At 41.3% G+C, this 19,105-nt stretch overlaps 1 protein-coding gene across 1 annotated transcript in view; it reads right to left on the bottom strand.

Moving 5' to 3' along the window:
• Window positions 1-1,357: 1,357 nt before the first annotated feature.
• twin (CCR4-NOT transcription complex subunit 6-like twin) overlaps window positions 1,358-19,105 on the bottom strand; it is a 504,060-nt gene continuing 486,312 nt past the window's right edge. The window contains exons 5-7 of the mRNA XM_065224368.1: window positions 3,327-3,433; window positions 3,050-3,255; window positions 1,358-2,988 (exon numbers count right to left, since the gene is read on the bottom strand). Coding sequence (XP_065080440.1) covers window positions 2,208-2,988; window positions 3,050-3,255; window positions 3,327-3,433 — 1,094 coding nt within the window. The 3' untranslated portion in view covers window positions 1,358-2,207. The remainder of the gene's footprint in view (window positions 2,989-3,049; window positions 3,256-3,326; window positions 3,434-19,105) is intronic.

Raw genomic sequence — 19,105 nt, 5'->3', positions numbered from 1 at the left:
GCAGATTGAGGTTCGCACTGACAAAAAGTTCGGTTTCGCACTGGGTTGGAACTGGTTTCAACCCCGATAATAAACGAATTCGCTAAAAGAAATCAGTGAGTAACCGGCTATAAATGTACCATGAATTTAAAGTTGATCAAGCAGTTACCATAGCCTTGACCCGCTTTTTGGCAGCATTTAAATTTAGAGTGCATGGTGTTTGGTTTGTTTTGCTTGCATCGATCAGTCTGTCAGTCATTCCATTCAGCTTAGTTGATCAGCAGATCCTAACTTACCGCAATACTTTTCGTTTAGGGAATTGAACATATTGAGAAATATTCTTCCGCAATGCATTTCGGTCGAGTAAGGTAGGTTCCAATTCTTTTCCCCCTGCAAAGAAAGCGAAAACTGTACCGCAAACAGGTGCGGAGAAAGCCGGTTCAAGTCCAAACGCGGTTTTCAGATTAGTGAGTGAATTTCGCAGAGCTACAATGTGCTACATTCGAATTTCGGTAAAGCAACGTAGTCGTCAAGATCGTGACCATCGGACGGGCAGAGAGAGATGGAGAGATTATTGTTTTAACTCGAGAGAAACGCCCTTCACCGACCGACAATTCCGCGGGCGCAAGTTGCTGAGTCGACAGATGTAATTGTTCTTCCTGTATATTTGTGTTTTTTTTTTGGTAGCATTCATTCGATAAATTTACAAACAAAGTGTTTCAAACCTTACAGGCTAGAGCTCTCTTCCGATGATAGTAAACTTTGCCTATTCCAACAAAAATAGAAAATAATAACTAGCGCGCGCTAAGACCTAGCTATATAACCAATAAGATCCCCTTGAGTGCAGAAACGATGATGACGCAGGTGGTGAGTGAGTAGATCGGTTACAATTTCATTACAGGACTAAAATTAAAAACACAATGAGTAAAGCTTTTTTTCCCCTACTAAATAGTGCGACAAACACAACGAAAAAAAAATTAAATGATTTCTTTTCCATTTAGAAACAAACAAAAACAGCGTACTTTTCAATTATCATTCCTTTGCTTGTTTTTTATCTTTTTCTTCTTCTTCTTCTTCTTCCTGCTGCATTATTGTGAATCTCAATTTAAATGACTAACCACACACATACATTAATGCCTGTTTGTTTTCATGCCGGAAGGCTTGGCGCACCGCACCATTTTCAGTGTAGTACTAGAATGAAGCGTTCCTTTTGCTGCTGCTATTGTTGTTGTTTTTTTTTTGGCGTTGATCAGAGTTCGAGTCCCGGCTGTATTATTTTTTCGTGATAAATAAATCGATGAATGCGTGCTTGCGTGATCTGTTTAGTTTTGTTTTTGGTTGCAATTTTTTGTGACGTTTTCGTTCATTTTACGTTTGCTTTGCTTTTTTTTGGTAGGTGTACATAATTTATAAACGAGTAAAAAAAATCCTAAGTAAAAAATAAATATCACAAAACGATTCCAGTGACCAATGTGTGGATGGAAGATACACACAAACACAAAGAAAAAAAAAATACTTGTTACGGTCTCTACACATAATCTGAGCGGGATTGGTTGCACTTTTTGGTTTCCTAAAAACAATAGGCGCCCTTATGACCTTCTTAGTCTTCTTCTTCTTCTTCATCGCTTGTTCGTTCATTCATCGATTGTTCTGCGGTGTTGTTGTTTAGCTGAGATTCAAACCTCTCTGTCTTTTGTTGATGTAGTTTGATTCGATACCTAGTTATAAATTTGAGGCGGGGTGGGTTCTAGGATTTGTCGTTTGGCTTTGGGGTGTTGTTGGTTACTGATGATGGCTATTGAGGATGATCTTTCCAGTATACTTTGCCGAAGCGGCAGCAGCCTTGCCTTTCCAAACATGGTGGAAGTGAGGTGGCTGATGTTTGATTGTGTGCCACCGTAGTTGCACTGCCTTCTTGCTTGTTGCTGCTAGTGGTCATTGCCATTGTCTCATTCTTGGTCGTCAAGGTCAAATCGTTGTTCATGGTGGTGCCAGGAGGGGTGGCCCCGTGGGAGTCACCTTCCAGGCCATCCTTGATGTCGCTAGCGGTGCGGTGAGCCTTACTGTGGGTAGATTTGTTGTTGCTGTTGTTGTTGCGTCTGCTTCTACTATTACTATTACGTCTACTAGTCGCTGCTGTTGAGTGATGATGATTCTTATTGTTTTTTGTTTGTTGTGGTTGCTCGTGTTGCTGCTCTGCTGTTGCTGGTTGGGCGTGAGTTTTATTGCTACCTCCGGCCGATGAGTCCGTTGGGGGGCTGAGTACTACTCAGGTGAATAAGCTCCAGCTCTACCAGCAGCGGAAAGTGATCCGACGGTATGTGCGGATGGGGACAGCCGGCCACCTTGTTCTCCCGCAGCCAGTCGGCCGAGATCGGACCGAGCAGACCCAGTGGGATCATACCTTGCTTCGAGTAAAATACATAATCAATAATACCTTTAAAATCGAATGTATAATTTGTATATGGCATTATATCTTCACTGTACGCAGACGCTAGCTTAAAGGAATGAGTAAATTCATTTGGTGTATCACAATTTGATATACGCTGCAGGCAGGATTTGTAGCCCAGCTCCTTGAAATCTTGATGGTCCATTGATACACGTCCGGCACTGAGAAACTCGATCACCCCGGAGTCCGGCAGCGAGTTGAAGTCACCGCACAGCACCAGCTGCACGTTGTTCACATCGAACTTGTATCCCGGCCGGAAGCTGTGACCGGCCTCGTCCAGCATCGTCTTCAGCTCGTTGCTCAGCATCATCGTCTGGATGAGCTTGACGTCACAGAACTCCGGATCCCAGTGAATGTGCGCCGTACACACCAGAATTGGCTGCGAGGATGCAGTCTGCTCCGGTGGGACGCTTTCCCATGCACTTTCCTTCACTTTAAGCAGCGCCGCCAGCCCGATGTTGTCCTTGGGCATTACCCGATTAAGCATATGGTCCGACCCTTCCGAGTTCGCCATCGCAAGCTGGTTGAATTCGATCAGGCTTTCCTTAATGAGGGAGAACCTACAAAAAAAAGCCGTCCATCAATCCAAATTCCCCGAAGCCGCAAATTGCTGGCACTTACTTGGACGACCGGAAGAAGATTGCACACCCGTCGACGTACTTCCGATCCGACTCGGACATGGTCTTGGCCCGGGACTTGGGCGAGAAGATGCCCTCGTAGCCGTCGTTCTTCAGTTCCGGTTTGAAGAAGTTGAAGAACTGGTCCGTCTCGACCTCCTGCAGGCTGATGATGTCGGCCGAGTAATGCCGGATCTCGTCCAGGATTGCCTGCAGAGAATGCGAAAAAATGGGTCAATCAGCTGAAGTCAACGGGGCTACTTAGAGATAGAGGCTAATACCTTTTTTCGATACTCCCAACTCAGCGCCCAGCTGGGGCAGTAGCCGTACATCTGTCTGGTGGCGTACTTATCGCACAGCACGTTATAGCACATGACGGTGAATATGCCTGGAACGGAATGTGAATTCATAAAGGGGGAAAATATGTTAGTTTTATTTATATTGTGAAGTTGCCGAACTGGGTGCACTGAGACTGGGTTTGATTTGAGAGATGTGCTGAAGTACTAGAATATAATCAACGAGAAAAAGCGATGTCTGCGAAGAATCAGGTTTCTTGACGTTGAATTGAAATCTTCTTCGCGCGAGTCTAATGCCTTGTTCAGACTACAGAGTTATAACAACCGGTGGAAACAGGTGGAAACTAACGATTTTAAATTGGCTCACTACTTGACTAGCCTATTGGTCCCAAGCAAATCGATTAACGTACCCCATTCTAGTCGAAATTCTAGTACTACACTATGTTTGTTTACATTCGCTATGAAAGTTGGACAGATAAAATGAGGGGTCCGTGGATTTTCCTATGTTTCGAGGGGTGCATCGATTAGCTTGGGACCGAAGAGAGTACCAGACCCGCATAAACGCGAACCATAACTTGACCTTACCGAAAATGATTAAACATTGTTTATAATCCCTGCCAAACTTTAACTGAAATGGTCATGAAACTTTACATGAACGTTTGTGTGATAAGGTTTCAACCTTATGTATTATGGTTTTTTGGAAATTTACCTTACAAATAATTTTCTCCATACATTTTCGGAAAAAAAAACTATATTAGACTAGTAGGATTGGGCGATCTTAAGAGAAAGATCGATCTTGACGGATCGATCTTATGTTTGGCTCTAGAATCAATCCACTGATTAAATCGGTACCAAACTCGCACACTTGTGTAATTGTGTAATTTTCAAGTGCTTAGTTTGCTATCCTCACTTTCGCTCTAGCCAAAAATGTTGGTTTGTTATTGTTATCCTCACTTTCGGAACATCAATACTCTTGCATTAGAATGGACTTTCTATTATAAGATTAAATTAAATGATGTCGTGACGGTAAGGAGCAATGAGCACAAGACGGAGGTAGCTAAAACCGTCAAATGTTGCTGTATTCTTAAATCTCGGAAACGCAAATAGTGATGTCGTTGTAGGGAGCGATGCTGATGTTTACGTTATGTTCGCTTAATTTACCACCCAGTCTGGGGTGAGAGTAGCTCGTTTTTTCGATGTAAATACAATTACAAAATTTAACGCCTATTTTTTTGAAGATCGGAAAGTTCGAAATAAGAGATCAATGTTTTCGATCTTTTCGTGTGAACAAAGAATCGATCCAAAAAATCGGAAATCCAAGATCGCCCAATGCTAGTTCCATCCTTTTCACGAATATTCTATCACCGCTCTTTCGATTTGTTTAATATGCGTTGGGTCCCGTTTTCGTTAATTTTTTTAAGATAAATATCTGGATGGAAGATAAATTAAACATATTACGTGTAATCTTCAAGTGTTTTCACGTGATAAATGTTTTAAATATATATTTTAATTTTCCGTCACATTCCACATGAAACCTATGTTGATGTGTTTCACAAAACACGAAACTATCAAAGTCGAGTGCTCTTTCGCTTGTCCGCTTCACCGAAGCTTGAAATCAGCCCACATCGTGCTCTCTTGCCGTGCAGATCTATTTGCTTTTTGCTGAAGGAAGTGTTACTACTACCTAAAGCTACTTCCAGTTTACACAGCACTTTTCAGTGCTCAACCTGTAAAATTTCTACCTTGTTCAACTCTTATTTCTCTTCGATCCTTGGTTGAACCCTACCCGAGGTAATCCTTCTTGGATATCGATTTGGAAAATTCCTCCTCGAATCCTTCAGATTCTTATACTAATCTGCTTGGAAGTCGATTTGGATAAAAAATTACTGCCGCCATGGCGCCTAAGCGCAAAAGAAATGGGCAATCTCTTGATCCCCCTTCTGATGCAATTTATTTGAACAATCAATTAGATATGCTCACGGATGATGAGAATGATCCATCATCCAGGCTAAAATCCAGTAAACTTTCCCGGATTAATGCCAAGAAGGAAAAGGTCCCTCCTATTGTGATAACCACTTCCGATTTCTATGCTCTTCGCACGGAACTTTTGAACTTCGTTAAATTCAAGTTTTCACTTCAGATTGCCTGCCGGGGTGAATGCCGTGTATCGACAGAAATATTGGACGGATTAGAACGTCTTCTCCAGTATCTTACTGAGAAGCAGCACATTTTTTTTACTTACGACACCAAAATTGAACGTGTGATCAAGGTTGTCATGAAAGGACTGCCCAGTGCGTGGTGAATCCCTGGATCAGATCAAAGATGAACTGGCAAAATTACTACCACTCTAAGTAATCAAAATGAAAATGAAATCCCGTCCTGGCGATTCGCGCAACGGGTTTTCTAATGATTTTTATTTAGTTCACTTCAAGTCTAGTGAACTTAACAACCTTAAGGTCTTAGAAGAAGCTAGCATTTTGCTCCATGTCCGAGTGAAGTGGGAACACTTCAGGAAGACTGGAGGAAATTTCCAAAACCTCACCCAGTGCCGTAAGTGCCAGGGATGGGGTCACGGAACTAAAAATTGCTACATGCCAGCTAAATGCATGAATTGTGGTGATTTCCTAACGCAAAGGACGACTGTCATGTGAAGGAAGATCCTAAGAAATTTAAATGTTCAAATTGTGCTGAAAACCACAGCTGATCCTACAATCTCGTTCTAAGTGACAGGTAGGAAACGCTCCACGTTTCCGACCAGGTACAAATTCCTCTGCTGTTAACAACGGTCAGCGGGGAACAAATTCTACATTCGTACCCGTAGATACAAATACCACCCCTGCTTCAAATGTTTCATCTATACCTACTCCCCTCGCTGCTAACAATGTTCAGCTAGTTAATGGAGCTACCTATGCTGCTATTGCACCGGGTAGAAATCAAAATACTAACCAACGTAATTCTAACGGAAATTTTGATAATTTTGACTTAGGAAGCATTACTGCTCCTAAAATGGAATTTTTACAGAAATCATTAATGAAATGATTTCTGATATGCTTGAATCTAACTCCATGCTCAATCTCTTGAAGATAATGAAGACGAGCTATTTAACTTTTTGAGAGTTCATAACGTGCATATTGCCGTTATAAGGCTTGTCCTCGAAAAAAATTCACAATTTTTATTCGTATGTAACTTTTTTATCCGTGGGTAAAAATTGATGAAAATCTGGGTATAACTAGTTTGGAGTGAATTGTTTACATGTGCAAAATTTCATAACAATCTTTTCAGTGGTTATTGAGATGTTATCGAAACAAGAAGAAAATCACCGGAGAATTTTGCGCGCCGTCATGGAAAATCCGACGGCGACCATGACAACTGGGAATCACCCATACAACTGTGTCTCGGGTGGTAAAATCGTTTAAGGAGTCCCAGACGACCGAGCGGCGGGCTGGAAGTGGAAGAAAATCGAAGACAGCTGACCCTGTGAAGGCCCGGAAGGTGTTGGATTATTTCAAGCGTAATCCGAACCTTTCGATTCGCGACGCGGCTCTGAAGGCAAAGTGTTCCGCCTGGTTCGTTCAGCAAACCATGAAACGAGCTGGGCTTCGTGTATTCAAGGTCCGGAAGGCACCGAACCGGCGTGGTCAACAAAACACGGCGGCCAAATCCCGCGCAAGGAAGCTGTATCGAGAGTGGTTAACGAAACCGATGAGTGTGGTTATGGATGACGAAACCTACATCAAGGTAGACGCAAAACAGATACCGGGGCTGGAGTTCTACGTTGCCAAATCACGGTTTGATGTTCCGGAAGACATAAGGAAGAAGAAAGTGGACGAATTGGCCAAAAATTACTTGCTCTGGCAGGCCATATGCCAATGCGGTAGACTGAGTAAACCGTACATCACAATGGGTACCATCTACAGCGAAATTTACCGCACCGAGTGCCTCCAAAAGCGTCTGTTGCCCTTCCTGCGGTCCCACGGCGGCGAGACATTATTTTGGCCGGACCTGGCATCATGCCAAAACGCGCGATCGACGTTGGATTGGTACAGAGACAATAACGTTGTTTTTGTACCAAAAACCGCCAACCCCCCAAATTCACCAGAGATTCATCCGGTGGAAAGATTTTGGGCCATAATGAAGGCCAAAGCTCGGAAATCGTCCAAGGTGTTTAAGAACGAGCTGGAGTTGAAGAAATAATGGATAAAAGTGACCAAAAAGGTCGGCTCCACCATTGCACAAAATGTAATGAGTGGTCTTAAGGGAAAGGTGCGGGCTTTCAGCGATGGAAAGGAAATTAAATACAGTAATTATGCAGAAACATAATCCATATGTATTAGTTCATTCCCTGAAAGTTTCAAGAAAATCCGACTTAAAATAAATTTTTGGCGAACACTTTTGTCTGGTGCATTTTTTTCGAGTACAGGCCTTAACTGAAACGTTCCTTAAACCTGACCATAAGGTTAAGAGGGACGCAAATTATTTCATTTATAGAAATGATCGTCTTGATGGAGCCTGTGGTGGCGTTGCCATCAATTTTCATAGACGAATCAAGCATAAAATTCTTTCTTCATTTGAAACCAAAGTTTTTGAAACTTTGGGAGTTTCTGTTGAAACAAAATTTGGACAACTTACGTTTATAGCTGCCCTTTTTGCCATTTCAATGCGTAGGCCAGCAAAAGAATTTTCTCAAGGGTGACCTCCAGAAACTTACCCGTCATAGGTCTAAATTCTTCATTATTGGTGATTTTAATGCAAAACACCGCTCATGGAATAATGCTCAAAGCAATTCCAATGGTAATATTCTGTTTGATGATTGTTCTGCAGGTTATTACACTATTCAATATCCAAACAGCCCAACATGCTTTTCTTCTGCAAGAAATCCCTCCACTATTGATTTGGTCTTAACTGGTTTTCTTTTCACCTTCCAGTAACTTTTGAAATATCCCAAGAAATAATTGGTAATCCCAACAGCTCTACTTTCAATTACCATAGAGCTGATTGGGAGCAATATCAAACATTTATGGAATATAACTTCGATCCATACATACCTTTGCAAACCAAAGATAAAATTAATTATGCTCTTGAATCTCTGTCTACTTCTATATTTGAAACAAGAGCTGCCTCAGTTCCAAAATGCGAGGTTAAATTCGATTAAATTATAATAGATGACGATCTTCAGCTCTTGATCCGTCTTAAAAATGTCCGTAGGAGACAATATCTAGCGGGATTCGCAAAAACAAATCAAAAGGCGATTATCTGCCCTGAGGAACAAAACTTTTGAAAATAATGTTTCTAAATTAGACCCGAGTTCCAAACCCTTTTGGAAACTCACAAAATTTTTGAAAAAACCTCAAAGGCCTATTCCAGCGCTTAAAGAAGGTGGTAAAATTTTGATCACAAATTTGGAAAAAAAAAAGCTCAGAAACTTGTTAAGCAATTCGAGAGTTCCCATAATTGCAGTTTGGGTCTTACTAGTCCTATTGAGAATCAGGTTTTCTCTCGGGAAAATATTTTTGATGATTCCTGAAGGAACATCCAGAGAAAGAAGAAAGAAGCTCTTCTGGACGAAATTTGAGGAAAATTCTAAGAAAAGTTAGAGAAACATCCGGGAACTACCAAGACAAGAATTGAGAAACTTATAGTGAATATTCAAAGAAACTATTGAAAAAAAAAATCGGATGTCACATCAAAAGGAAGCCAGAAAAGTTTCGGAAAACGGAAGTAAATTCCAGAAGTAACCAGTTCTAGGGGAAGCCAGAAGAAGTTCGGAAAAACCTTCCAATAAAAGACGAAAACCTATGGCTTATGGACACACTTCCAGAAGAAGACGGAAGAAACTTCCTGGAGAGACTTCCTAAGGTAGATTGCAAGAAACTTCTGGAGATATTTGGACGCCAGAGCGCCTACGGAACAGTCAAAAGAAACAAGGACATAATTCCGGAAGAAAGAGATTTCAGGGGGATGCTCTAATGATCCAGCAAGTTTTCCTGAACATTCCAGAAATGCACTTAGGAATATTCCATAATTCCACGGAATTCCTTAAAAGTTGTTGTAATTTTCTTGAAGTTAATAATGGGCCTGTTTTAGAGTTCTCTGATCATCCTCCAAGTACTCGGAACTTCCCTGATTATAATGAGGCTACCAGAATATCTATAACCATCTTTGAAGGTATCTGGACTTTCTTGAAGATTACGAAATTTGTCAAGTTCTCTCACAATTTTCTTGAATTTATTGTATCATTAGCATTGAAGATCTCTGATAGTCCCGATTTTTTAAATTTTAATTCTTGGCGCTGCCATTAAAAAGCACGAAATTTCCCATAAAATGTTTTCGCAATGTTCTTATGTTTATGCAACTTCCCTTACGTTTCCTAAATTTGTGCCTGAGTTTCTCGGTAATCCTTTAAAATATCAGCATTTCCTTGAGATTAATTGATCTGTCCTGATGTTCACGGAGCTTCCCTAAAGTTCTCTCAATTCTCTCATACAACTGGAACTGTTCTGAAAACCATTAAATTTCCCTGAAGTTCTTTGAACTTGTGAAGTTTCCAAAATATTTCTGATGTTTTCGTAAGCTCGCTGGAGTTCGCTGGACTTTCCTGAAATTTTCGGGTTTTGGAATTTGAACAGAAGTTAATGAAACTATCTTTAGGAATTTACTCAAAAGTCTAGACTTTTCTGAAGTTTCAGAACTTCTTAAAAGTTCCTGCAGCTAGTTTTAATCCGCAATAAAAATCTGGAAACATCCCTGAAGTTCGGGGTAAGTTTGAAAAAAGAAAAACTGGTGGGAGAAGACGGAAGAACCTTTCGAGCGATGGCTGAAGCAGCTTCCTAGGAAAGCTGAAATAAGTTTTCGGGAGGAATCGAAAAATAGGTTTTAGTAAGGGGGAAGAAAATTCCAGGTGAAAGTTGAAAGAAAATTCAGGAACTAAAAAAATGAACAAAAACTTTAGGAAGTTAAATAATATTTTACAAGTATTTCACAATTCTCTAGGAATAACCGGAAAGAGACATCGACAGTTTCTTGATTCATGGGTAGCCAAAAACGGCGAAGAAATGGAAACATTAGTCAAAAGAGTATCAAGCATATGACATTTTCAAAGATGATTTTTTATAAAGAATTTTAGAGGGCTCAAAAAATTGAGTTATTCAAAAAGATACTTAAGTCTCTCACAGTAATTTTAAATAATATTATAAATAATCTTCGAAATAATATATAAATAATCTTCGAAATTCGGGCGCGGGTAGGCAATAATAATTTTGATCATTAAAAAAACGGTATAAATCGGTGTACAATTTAAGAAGGAGGAGTCTTATCTGTATATCGGTATCTAGTTCGGAAATCGGTATGAATACCGATTAATCGGTAAATCTGACAACGCTGCTTCCTTGTTACATCACCAACCTACCTTCTCGCTAAAAACATGGAAGATTTCCAACCATTCCATGAGTGGCTGCTTGTTTTTACTTCGAACATCTTAAATCGACTTTTAGGTGGCCATATGGCTCTATGATTGTTGTTTTGAGTGCCATTTGCCATATTTCGGTCATGTGGAGCCATAATCCGCGATATCCGGAACCGGTTCTACGGTGTGGCCATAAGTCTTCTGTTATTGCTTAATAGAGCTATTTATCATATAATGTCGAGTAGATGTGATTTGACATGTCGTTTGATATGTTTAACATCAAATTTAACCATTTAGAACCATCATTCTGAATATCTGGAACCTGTTGCAGGGGGGTTGTTGTTTGAGTACCATTGGTCATATTTCGTCGAGAAGATGTGATTTGAAATGTCGCTTGATATGGTTTTGAAAGATGCAAAATTTGACCATGTGGAACCATAATCCGAAACATCCGGAACCGGTTCTACTGTGACCATATGGCTCTATGGATGTCGTTTTGCATGTCATTGATCATATCGCGTCGGATAGATGTGATTGGATATGTCGCTTGAAATGTTTATGAGAGATATCATATTTGACTATGTGGGACCATTATCCGGAATATCTAGAACTGGTTCTACGGTGAACACAATGTTCCGTGGTTGTTGTTATGAGTACCATTGGTCATATTTCGTCGAGAAGATGTGATTTGATATGTCGCTTGATATGGTTATAAAAGATGTAAAATTTGACCATGAGGAACCATTATCCGGAACATCCGGAACCGGTTCTATGATGGTTGTATAGCTCTATAGATGTCGTTTTGCGTGTCATTGATCATATCTCGTCGAGTAGATGTGATTTGATATGTCGCTTGATATGGTTATGAGAGATACCAAGTATGACCATACGGAATCATAATCCGGAATATCCGAAACTGGTTCTAAGGTGGCCATATGGCTCTATGGTTGTCATTTTGAAAGCCATTAGTCATATTTCGTTGAGTAGATGTGATTTGATGTGTCGCTTGATATGGTTATGATAGATAATAAATTTGACCATATGGATCCATACCCCGGAACATCCGGAACCGATTCCAAGGTAGACATGGGGTCTTATGATTGTTCTTTATCATTTCCGGGAGCACCAAGAGAAGAAAAAAAACAATTTGTTGTCACAGTGATAGGTAAGACATATGATAGAGATTGAAAAAACACCCCCGTGCCAACACATTTTTGAATAGGGAAGAGTACCACCCAACAGATACAGTAAGAACCACTCACCGGAATGATGTGTAAAAAAAAAATTATCGGCCATGGCATCTCTGAGATACAAATCTTGGAAATTATAAATTAATCCCGGGCTTTGAAGGGTAAAATTGAATATCGATGAAAATTCTAAGAGAATCAAATTCTGAATATATAGGGGACATGGATGTAATGTCGGCCTAAATACCCCTAATTTGGGCCCATACATAAATTCAGCAATAGACTAAATTTTCAATAGCGTTCATTTAGATAAAATTGATAAACAGCAGATTTTTAGCGATGGGCCCAATCTTAGATCCATAGGCCAACATTAGAGCCATTTCCCCTAGCTAAAAAAAAGTCTTTGCAGAATTTCAAACTAGCGCCAAGAATTTCGACTGAATTTAAGGGAATTTCCGAGAGGAGTTCAAGGAGGAGTATTCAATAGAATTTTGAGCATTTTTTTTTCCACGAACAAAATAGGAATAGCATTCCGGGAGATTCTACAGAAATTTCCAATTCCAAGGAAAACTTCATGAGAATTCGTAGAAAATTTCAAGGGATTCTTGAAACGAAATTTTGAGAATAGTTTTAAAGCAAACTTGCTGACTTCTAAAGGAGATTTCTGAGAAACATTCGAAGTGAAAGTTAAGGAAAGCTAGGAAGAAAAAATTTAATCATGTTTTTGCGAGAGTGTAGGAAAATCTTGGACGATCTTGGACTTATAAAATGTTTAAAACTCTGAGACGTGGCTATTTACTTTAGATCTCAGACTTGGTTTTTGGTATCCTATATTTAAGAAATAGTTCAGAATTCTGAGCTTGAAGAAATATTCAAGATTAATCAACAAATACTCAAGATTAATTATAATATTTTGAGATACCGGACTTAGAATTTGTAATATCAGAAACTAAATTACAAGGGTATAAACAAATACATTCCAAGGCTCCAAACAACTTTCCGGTTGTTTTCGATTCCTGATTAATTACCGGTTCTCCCAGTTCAACCCGGAAAGTTAACATAACAAGGTAAAACTTTGCGTATCGACTTCAACATGAATAATTTCTTCTTCTTTTTTCTTGATTTGTTTTCCGTCGATCTAGTTTTCCGTGCTGAGCACCAATGCTACCGACGCCAGGGAGGCAGCTCCCACACCTGGACCTATCTGACCCATCAACCCATGAACCGGGGACCAACGGCTTTACTTCCCTGTCGAAGGAAGGCGTGATCAGAGATGTTATGCCTCAAAACATCCCGGCAGCGCCGACTGGGATTGAACCCAAGCCTGCTGCTGGGGTGAGAGGTAATCATGCTATTCAAAATGTCACTCAACCACAGTTCCATGCCAAATGAATTCTCCGATTTGCATAAAACTTTGTATAATTATGTTTTAAGGGCAATCATTCACATACACACTTAGAAATACCTAATTTTGCACGTGACGGAATCCATCTTTGACATGAAGGATAAGACGTAAACAAACATGTCATGTAAAATTAAGTGCTTCGAGACTGAAAAGTTCGTTACTCGACTAAAAGTACGTTTGATTGAGCTGAATTTCGCGTCTATTATGACTAAATTTTATGTCAAAATTGACGCTCGTATATGTCAGTCTCAGAGCACCTAAATTTACATGATTTTTTCTAAGTGTGTATATACAGTGGTGACCCGATTTTGTCAGCCCCCGATTTTGTCTACCCCCGATTTTGTCTACCCCCGATTTTGTCTACCCCCGATTTTGTCAGCTTTTTGACCCGATTTTGTCAGCCTATATGATTCAATTAGTTTTGGTTGAGGTGGACTGTTTTGTACAGTCGTATTCGTATTTTATTGATTGTCTAGCTCAATAATGGCATTTTTCGAGAATTAAATGTGCAGTGGTGGCAAAATCAAAGCAGGGGAAGGGGGGTTGAGGGGCTAGTTGAAAATTATGTACGTTATGCATGTGTTTTTTGTTTTCTTTTTTTATAGTAAGGTTTAGGAAAGCTTCAAGAAGCCTAGCCTGTAGTGAAGTTGGCACGGTGTGGTATCCACTAGTTGCCTAGTACAGCTCCACTAAAACCCATTCCTTACTCTCTCCTCTGCCTGGATCCCCCCGGGACCACTGTAAAGCGACTACTTCGAGGGGTGGCTGTGCTCATGCACTTGTCGTACTCTCAGCGCTAGCTGGCGTTGCTAGATCGCTGCTCTTCTCTCCATTTAGGCTGCAGCTCCGACATAATCTGCGTGACTGCCCTGCTGACGGCATTCTAAGTGTCCTCCTCTCGGCACAATCAACGACATTCTCCACGTTAAGAACGGGCATCTCCGTTCGCACCTTGGACAGTCGAAGACCACATGCTCGGGCGTTTCATCGACGTTGCCACACTCCGGACAAAGGGGTGACGCTGCGTGTCCGAACCGATGCAGGTATTTCCTGAAGCAGCCGTGGCCAGACAGGAACTGCGTTAGGTGGAAATTGACTTCTCCGTGTTTTCTGTTCACCCAGGTCTAAAGAATCGGTATTAGTCTTTGTGTCCATCTACCGTTCTCCGTCGTGTTCCACTCCTGTTGCCACACTCCACTCTCACAACTTTCCGTACTCTTCCGGCTTCTCTCCGCCTGTAGCACTCGCTGTCCTCCGCCAGGGTTATGCAGATTGGGATCATACCGGCGATAACGCATACTGCTTCCGACGAGATGGTTCTGTACGCACTCACGACTCGCATGGCTATGAGCCGGAACGTACTGCTCAGTTTCCTTTGGTTCTGCTTCGTTTCCAGCGCTGGAACCCAGGCTGGACCTCCATATCTCAGTATCGATGATGACACGCTGGCCAGAAGACGCCTCTTGCTACTGCTGGGACCAGCGTTGTTTGGCATGATTCTAGCTATCGCGTTGATAGCCTTCGAAGCCTTCTCACAGGCATATTCGACGTGGCTGTTGAAGTTTAGCCGGTCATCGATCATCACTCCCAGGTATTTTAACACACGCTTCGAGGCTATGGTGTGCTCCCCGACGGTGATTTCTGCCCGCTGTACCGCTTTACAGTTACTGACCAATAAAACTTCCGTTTTTTTTTTTTTATAGGTATCTTTATTAAGGAGACTTTTAGCCGTTGGCACTTCCGTTTTGTGGTGGGCTATCTGCAGCTTCGCTCCTTGCATCCAGTTACCAATCATGTCGATTGCCTCGGTTGACAACACCTCCACCTCTTACAGCGTCTCGTCTGTTACCGTCAAGACGACGTCGTCCGCAAAGCCAACGATCTCAACTCCTTTGGGCAGTTTCAGCGTTAGAACGCCGTTGTACATCCCATTCCAGAGCGTTGGACCAAGGATGGAGCCTTGTGGAACTCCCGCTGTGATCATAATCGATCTCAGTCCCATGTCTGTCTCGTAGACCAGAACCCGGTTCTGGAAATAACTCCTCAGGATCCTGCACAGGTAGTCAGGGACCCTCATTCCATGCAGTGCTTCGGCAATGGCCTCCCAGCTGGCGCTGTTGAACGCATTCTTGAGGTCGATCGTAATCATGGCCCAATATCGATCTCCTCTCCGCTTCTGTTTAGACGCCTTCTCAGCTCTCTCGACCACTGTCCGAATTGCATCCACCGTCGACCTCCCTTTCCGGAATCCGAACTGCCTCTCCGACAATCCGTGCTCACTCTCCGTGTATTTCGTCAGCCTGTTTAGGATGATCCTCTCCAAGAGTTTTCCGAGTGTATCCAGCAGGCATATAGGCCTGTACGATGCTGGATCCCCCGGCGGTTTTCCTGGTTTCGGCAGCAACACTAGCTTCTGTATCTTCCACCTGTCAGGGAAGTGACCCTCGTTCAGGCATTTCTGCAGCACCATCTTGCACATGTCCGGGGATGACTGGATCGCCGCTTTCAACGCTACTTTGGGGATTCCATCTGGACCGGGAGCTTTCTTCACCTTCAATCCTTTCGCCACTGCTACGAGTTCCTCGTTGGTGACTTCGATGTTATCTCTCTCTCCTTCTCCGTACGGTGTAGGTGGCCAGGTTGTTGGGTCGTGCTTTGAGAAAAGTCCTTCCACGATGACTTTCAGCTTCTCTGGGCACATTTCAGCGGGCATCGTTGGACCTCTGATCTTCGCCATCACGACTCGGTATGCGTCGCCCCAGGGTTTGGCATCAGCGTCTCGACACAGTTCGACTTGCTCTGCTTAATCTCTCGTTTAAGTGCGGTCCTGGCCGCTCGAAACACTTCTCTTCGTTCCTCTCTGTCTGCTTCCGTTCTTGCTCTCTAAACACGTCTTCTGGCTCTGAGACAACTAGCGCGGAGAGTGCTAAGTGCCTCGTTCCACCAGTAGACTGGACGCCGTCTGTTATTTGGCTCCAGTTTCCTCGGCATGGTCGTGTCACATGCTCTCACTAACGTTTCTGTCAGCTCGTCCGCATTTAGATCTGCGGGACTCCTGTCCACACGAAGTGCCTCAACGAACAGGTCCTTGTCGAAAGCCTTCGTCTTCCACTTTCGGTCACAAGTTCTAGTAGAGCCTATAGCAGAAAATGCAGAGCAAAAGAGAAGAGTGCGACAGTGGAGAGCAGAACCATTTATTTTGTGAACAATTCCTCGAATTTCGTTGCTCGAAATGTTGGTAGCGTAGTTTGGGACGATTTTTGCCCATGAGATGAAATGGTCAATTGATTATTTAACCATATTCAATAACTTTATGAAAAAAAAATGTATGTGTATGTGTGTGTGTGTGTGTGTGTGTGTGTGTGTGTGTGTGTGTGTGTGTGTGTGTGCGTGCGCGTGTGTGTGTGTGTTTATGTGTGTGTGTGTGTGTGTGTGTGTGTGTGTGTGTGTGTGTGTGTGTGTGTGTGTGTGTGTGTGTGTGTGTGTGTGTGTGTGTGTGTGTGTGTGTGTGTGTGTGTGTGTGCGTGCGCGTGTGTGTGTGTATGTCAAAATCTCTACAAATTTCATTCAGAGAATTTTAATATGGGGTCCATGGGACATATGCAAGTCTTTATTATGCACTATGTATTATTATTGTTGTCCTTACTGAAAATGCTTAACAACATATGCATTGAGTGGCCATTCAATTCTTACCTAAGTTCATTTAGCCCCCCCCCCCCCTCCCCTTCCACACCATCAATGTAAGAATGTCTTTCCTTATAAGACACTTACGAAAAGTTTGAAATTCCAGCTCCCCCCGCCCCCCTAAATGGGCTTGTATATATTGAATGATTCCTAAAACATAAATCTTGCATTATCAAACAGCATTTAAAGATATTATGTTAAAAAAATTAAGCGAAAAAAAATGTCCCGATTTTGTCAGCCCTAAATTCATCAGGGGGCTGACAAAAACGGGGCATTACTGTATTAAAATTCGACCATTTTGGATATTGTATTTTTTTAGGAGTCTTTGTAAATTTTCATTAAATTGTTGCACAAAACGTCACTTCTGACCAAAATAACGTCTGAGACAAAGTTGTAGTAAAAAATAAAGTCTTTCTGGGAAAAATATGCATTCAATTTTTTTTAGTAAAACATAAAAAAAAAAATTAAAAACTCAAATAGGGGAATTTACGTATTCTCGTCAATCTAAGCAGCGTCCACGCTTCTATTAGCATTTTCTCAGCGTCACGCACACATATGACGTGTTTGAGTGTTTACATTAATCTACTGCTAACATCTCTATCCATTCCAATCGACATAATTGTTCAAAAATGTTTGAAAGTGTTTTTACAACGCACTAAACTTCTTAGGTGAGTGTGACTATTGTCGGCAATCTCTTTTCATTTCAACTGCTTGTTAACCAGCTGTTTTACTATCGGCAACTCGAAATCAGCCACATTTTGCGGTGCGTAGACTTAATTTAAAGAATACAATCATAATCCTTTATTTTTTAACGTCGGTCTCTGTTCCGCAATCTAGTGCCAATCACCGACGGATATCGATTGCTATCCATTGACGGCAATCGAATGTGCAGGAAGGCAGCTTCCACACCTGCGTAGGATATCGCACCCATTCAAACACACATGGCCGGGACCAACGGCTTTACTTCCCTTCCGAAGGAAGACGTGACCAGAGATTTTTATGCCTCAGAAAAATCCCACCGACCTCGGCTGGGATTGAACCCAGACCCATCGGGGTGTTATAAAGCAGTCACGCTTACTACTACACCACCGGCACCGGCGTGTGACAATCATAATCATCAGTCATAAAAATGTAATCATATTGAAGCTGAAAGACTAAGGAATCGTTTGAATACATTTCGGGAAGTGTTTTGAAGGGAAAATACAGTCGACATATAAAGTTTAAATTTTGGTTGCCGAAAACAGTCAATCGGTGCCGATGCCCCCTCATTTTTTATTATTTTTTTTAAAGCTCATGAAACATGCAAATTTTTGAAATATTTAAAACCATGGACACTTGAAAATTTACAAAAATCGTTGAACAGGAACTTCAGGTAATTTTTTTAAACTTTTTGCTAGTATTCTTTTTTATGTAATTTATACAAAAGAAACAATCTTTGAGACACTCTAAATCGCCGTCTGTGCAAAAATAACATAAAAGACCTAGTTAACAAGAAGTTAAAAAATATTACCAAACGTTGATGTTCTACGATCTTTGTAAATTTTCAAGTGACCATGGTTTTAATTTTAGAGATACTTCAGTTATTAAAACTTTTGAATATTTGTTACCAAAATTACTATACTTTTCTTAACAACTTTGTCTCAGACGTCATTTTGATCAGAAGTGACGTTTTAGTGCTAAAATTTACTGCAAAAAATGCCAAAGGCCCCCTTTTTCAAATTGGCTGAATTTTTGCAAAAATGTCAACGATTGCCCATAACATATAATTATGCAAAGTTTCATGCAAAGCGGAGAAGGTCGAGTCTTATATTTTTATTTGTTTATCCTATTTGGTCTGGAATGATCATTTCAAAATATTTCAGCATTGGGCAATCATTGTTAAGACAAACTGTTTTAAGGTGAATTATGTTCTTTTTTATCGGAAGCCTTCATAAGAGCGTTACCTTAACAAACCATAGAAATCCCTTTTAACCTTCAATCGCTAACCCTTTTCACATAAACTAAGCTCTGTATGCGCGCACCGCACAAATTGCTGTCTGTTCGTCTACCAATTCATATAATAAGACTCCAATTTTATAACCATAAT

The sequence above is a fragment of the Ochlerotatus camptorhynchus genome, unplaced genomic scaffold (assembly GCF_037179485.1).
Source record: "Ochlerotatus camptorhynchus isolate MF236.1 unplaced genomic scaffold, CSIRO-AGI_Acam_v1.1 ptg000020l, whole genome shotgun sequence".
Classification (NCBI taxonomy): domain Eukaryota; kingdom Metazoa; phylum Arthropoda; class Insecta; order Diptera; family Culicidae; genus Ochlerotatus; species Ochlerotatus camptorhynchus.
Note: the sequence above shows the minus strand (reverse complement) of the source record. Positions and strands in the feature narration are given on the sequence as shown.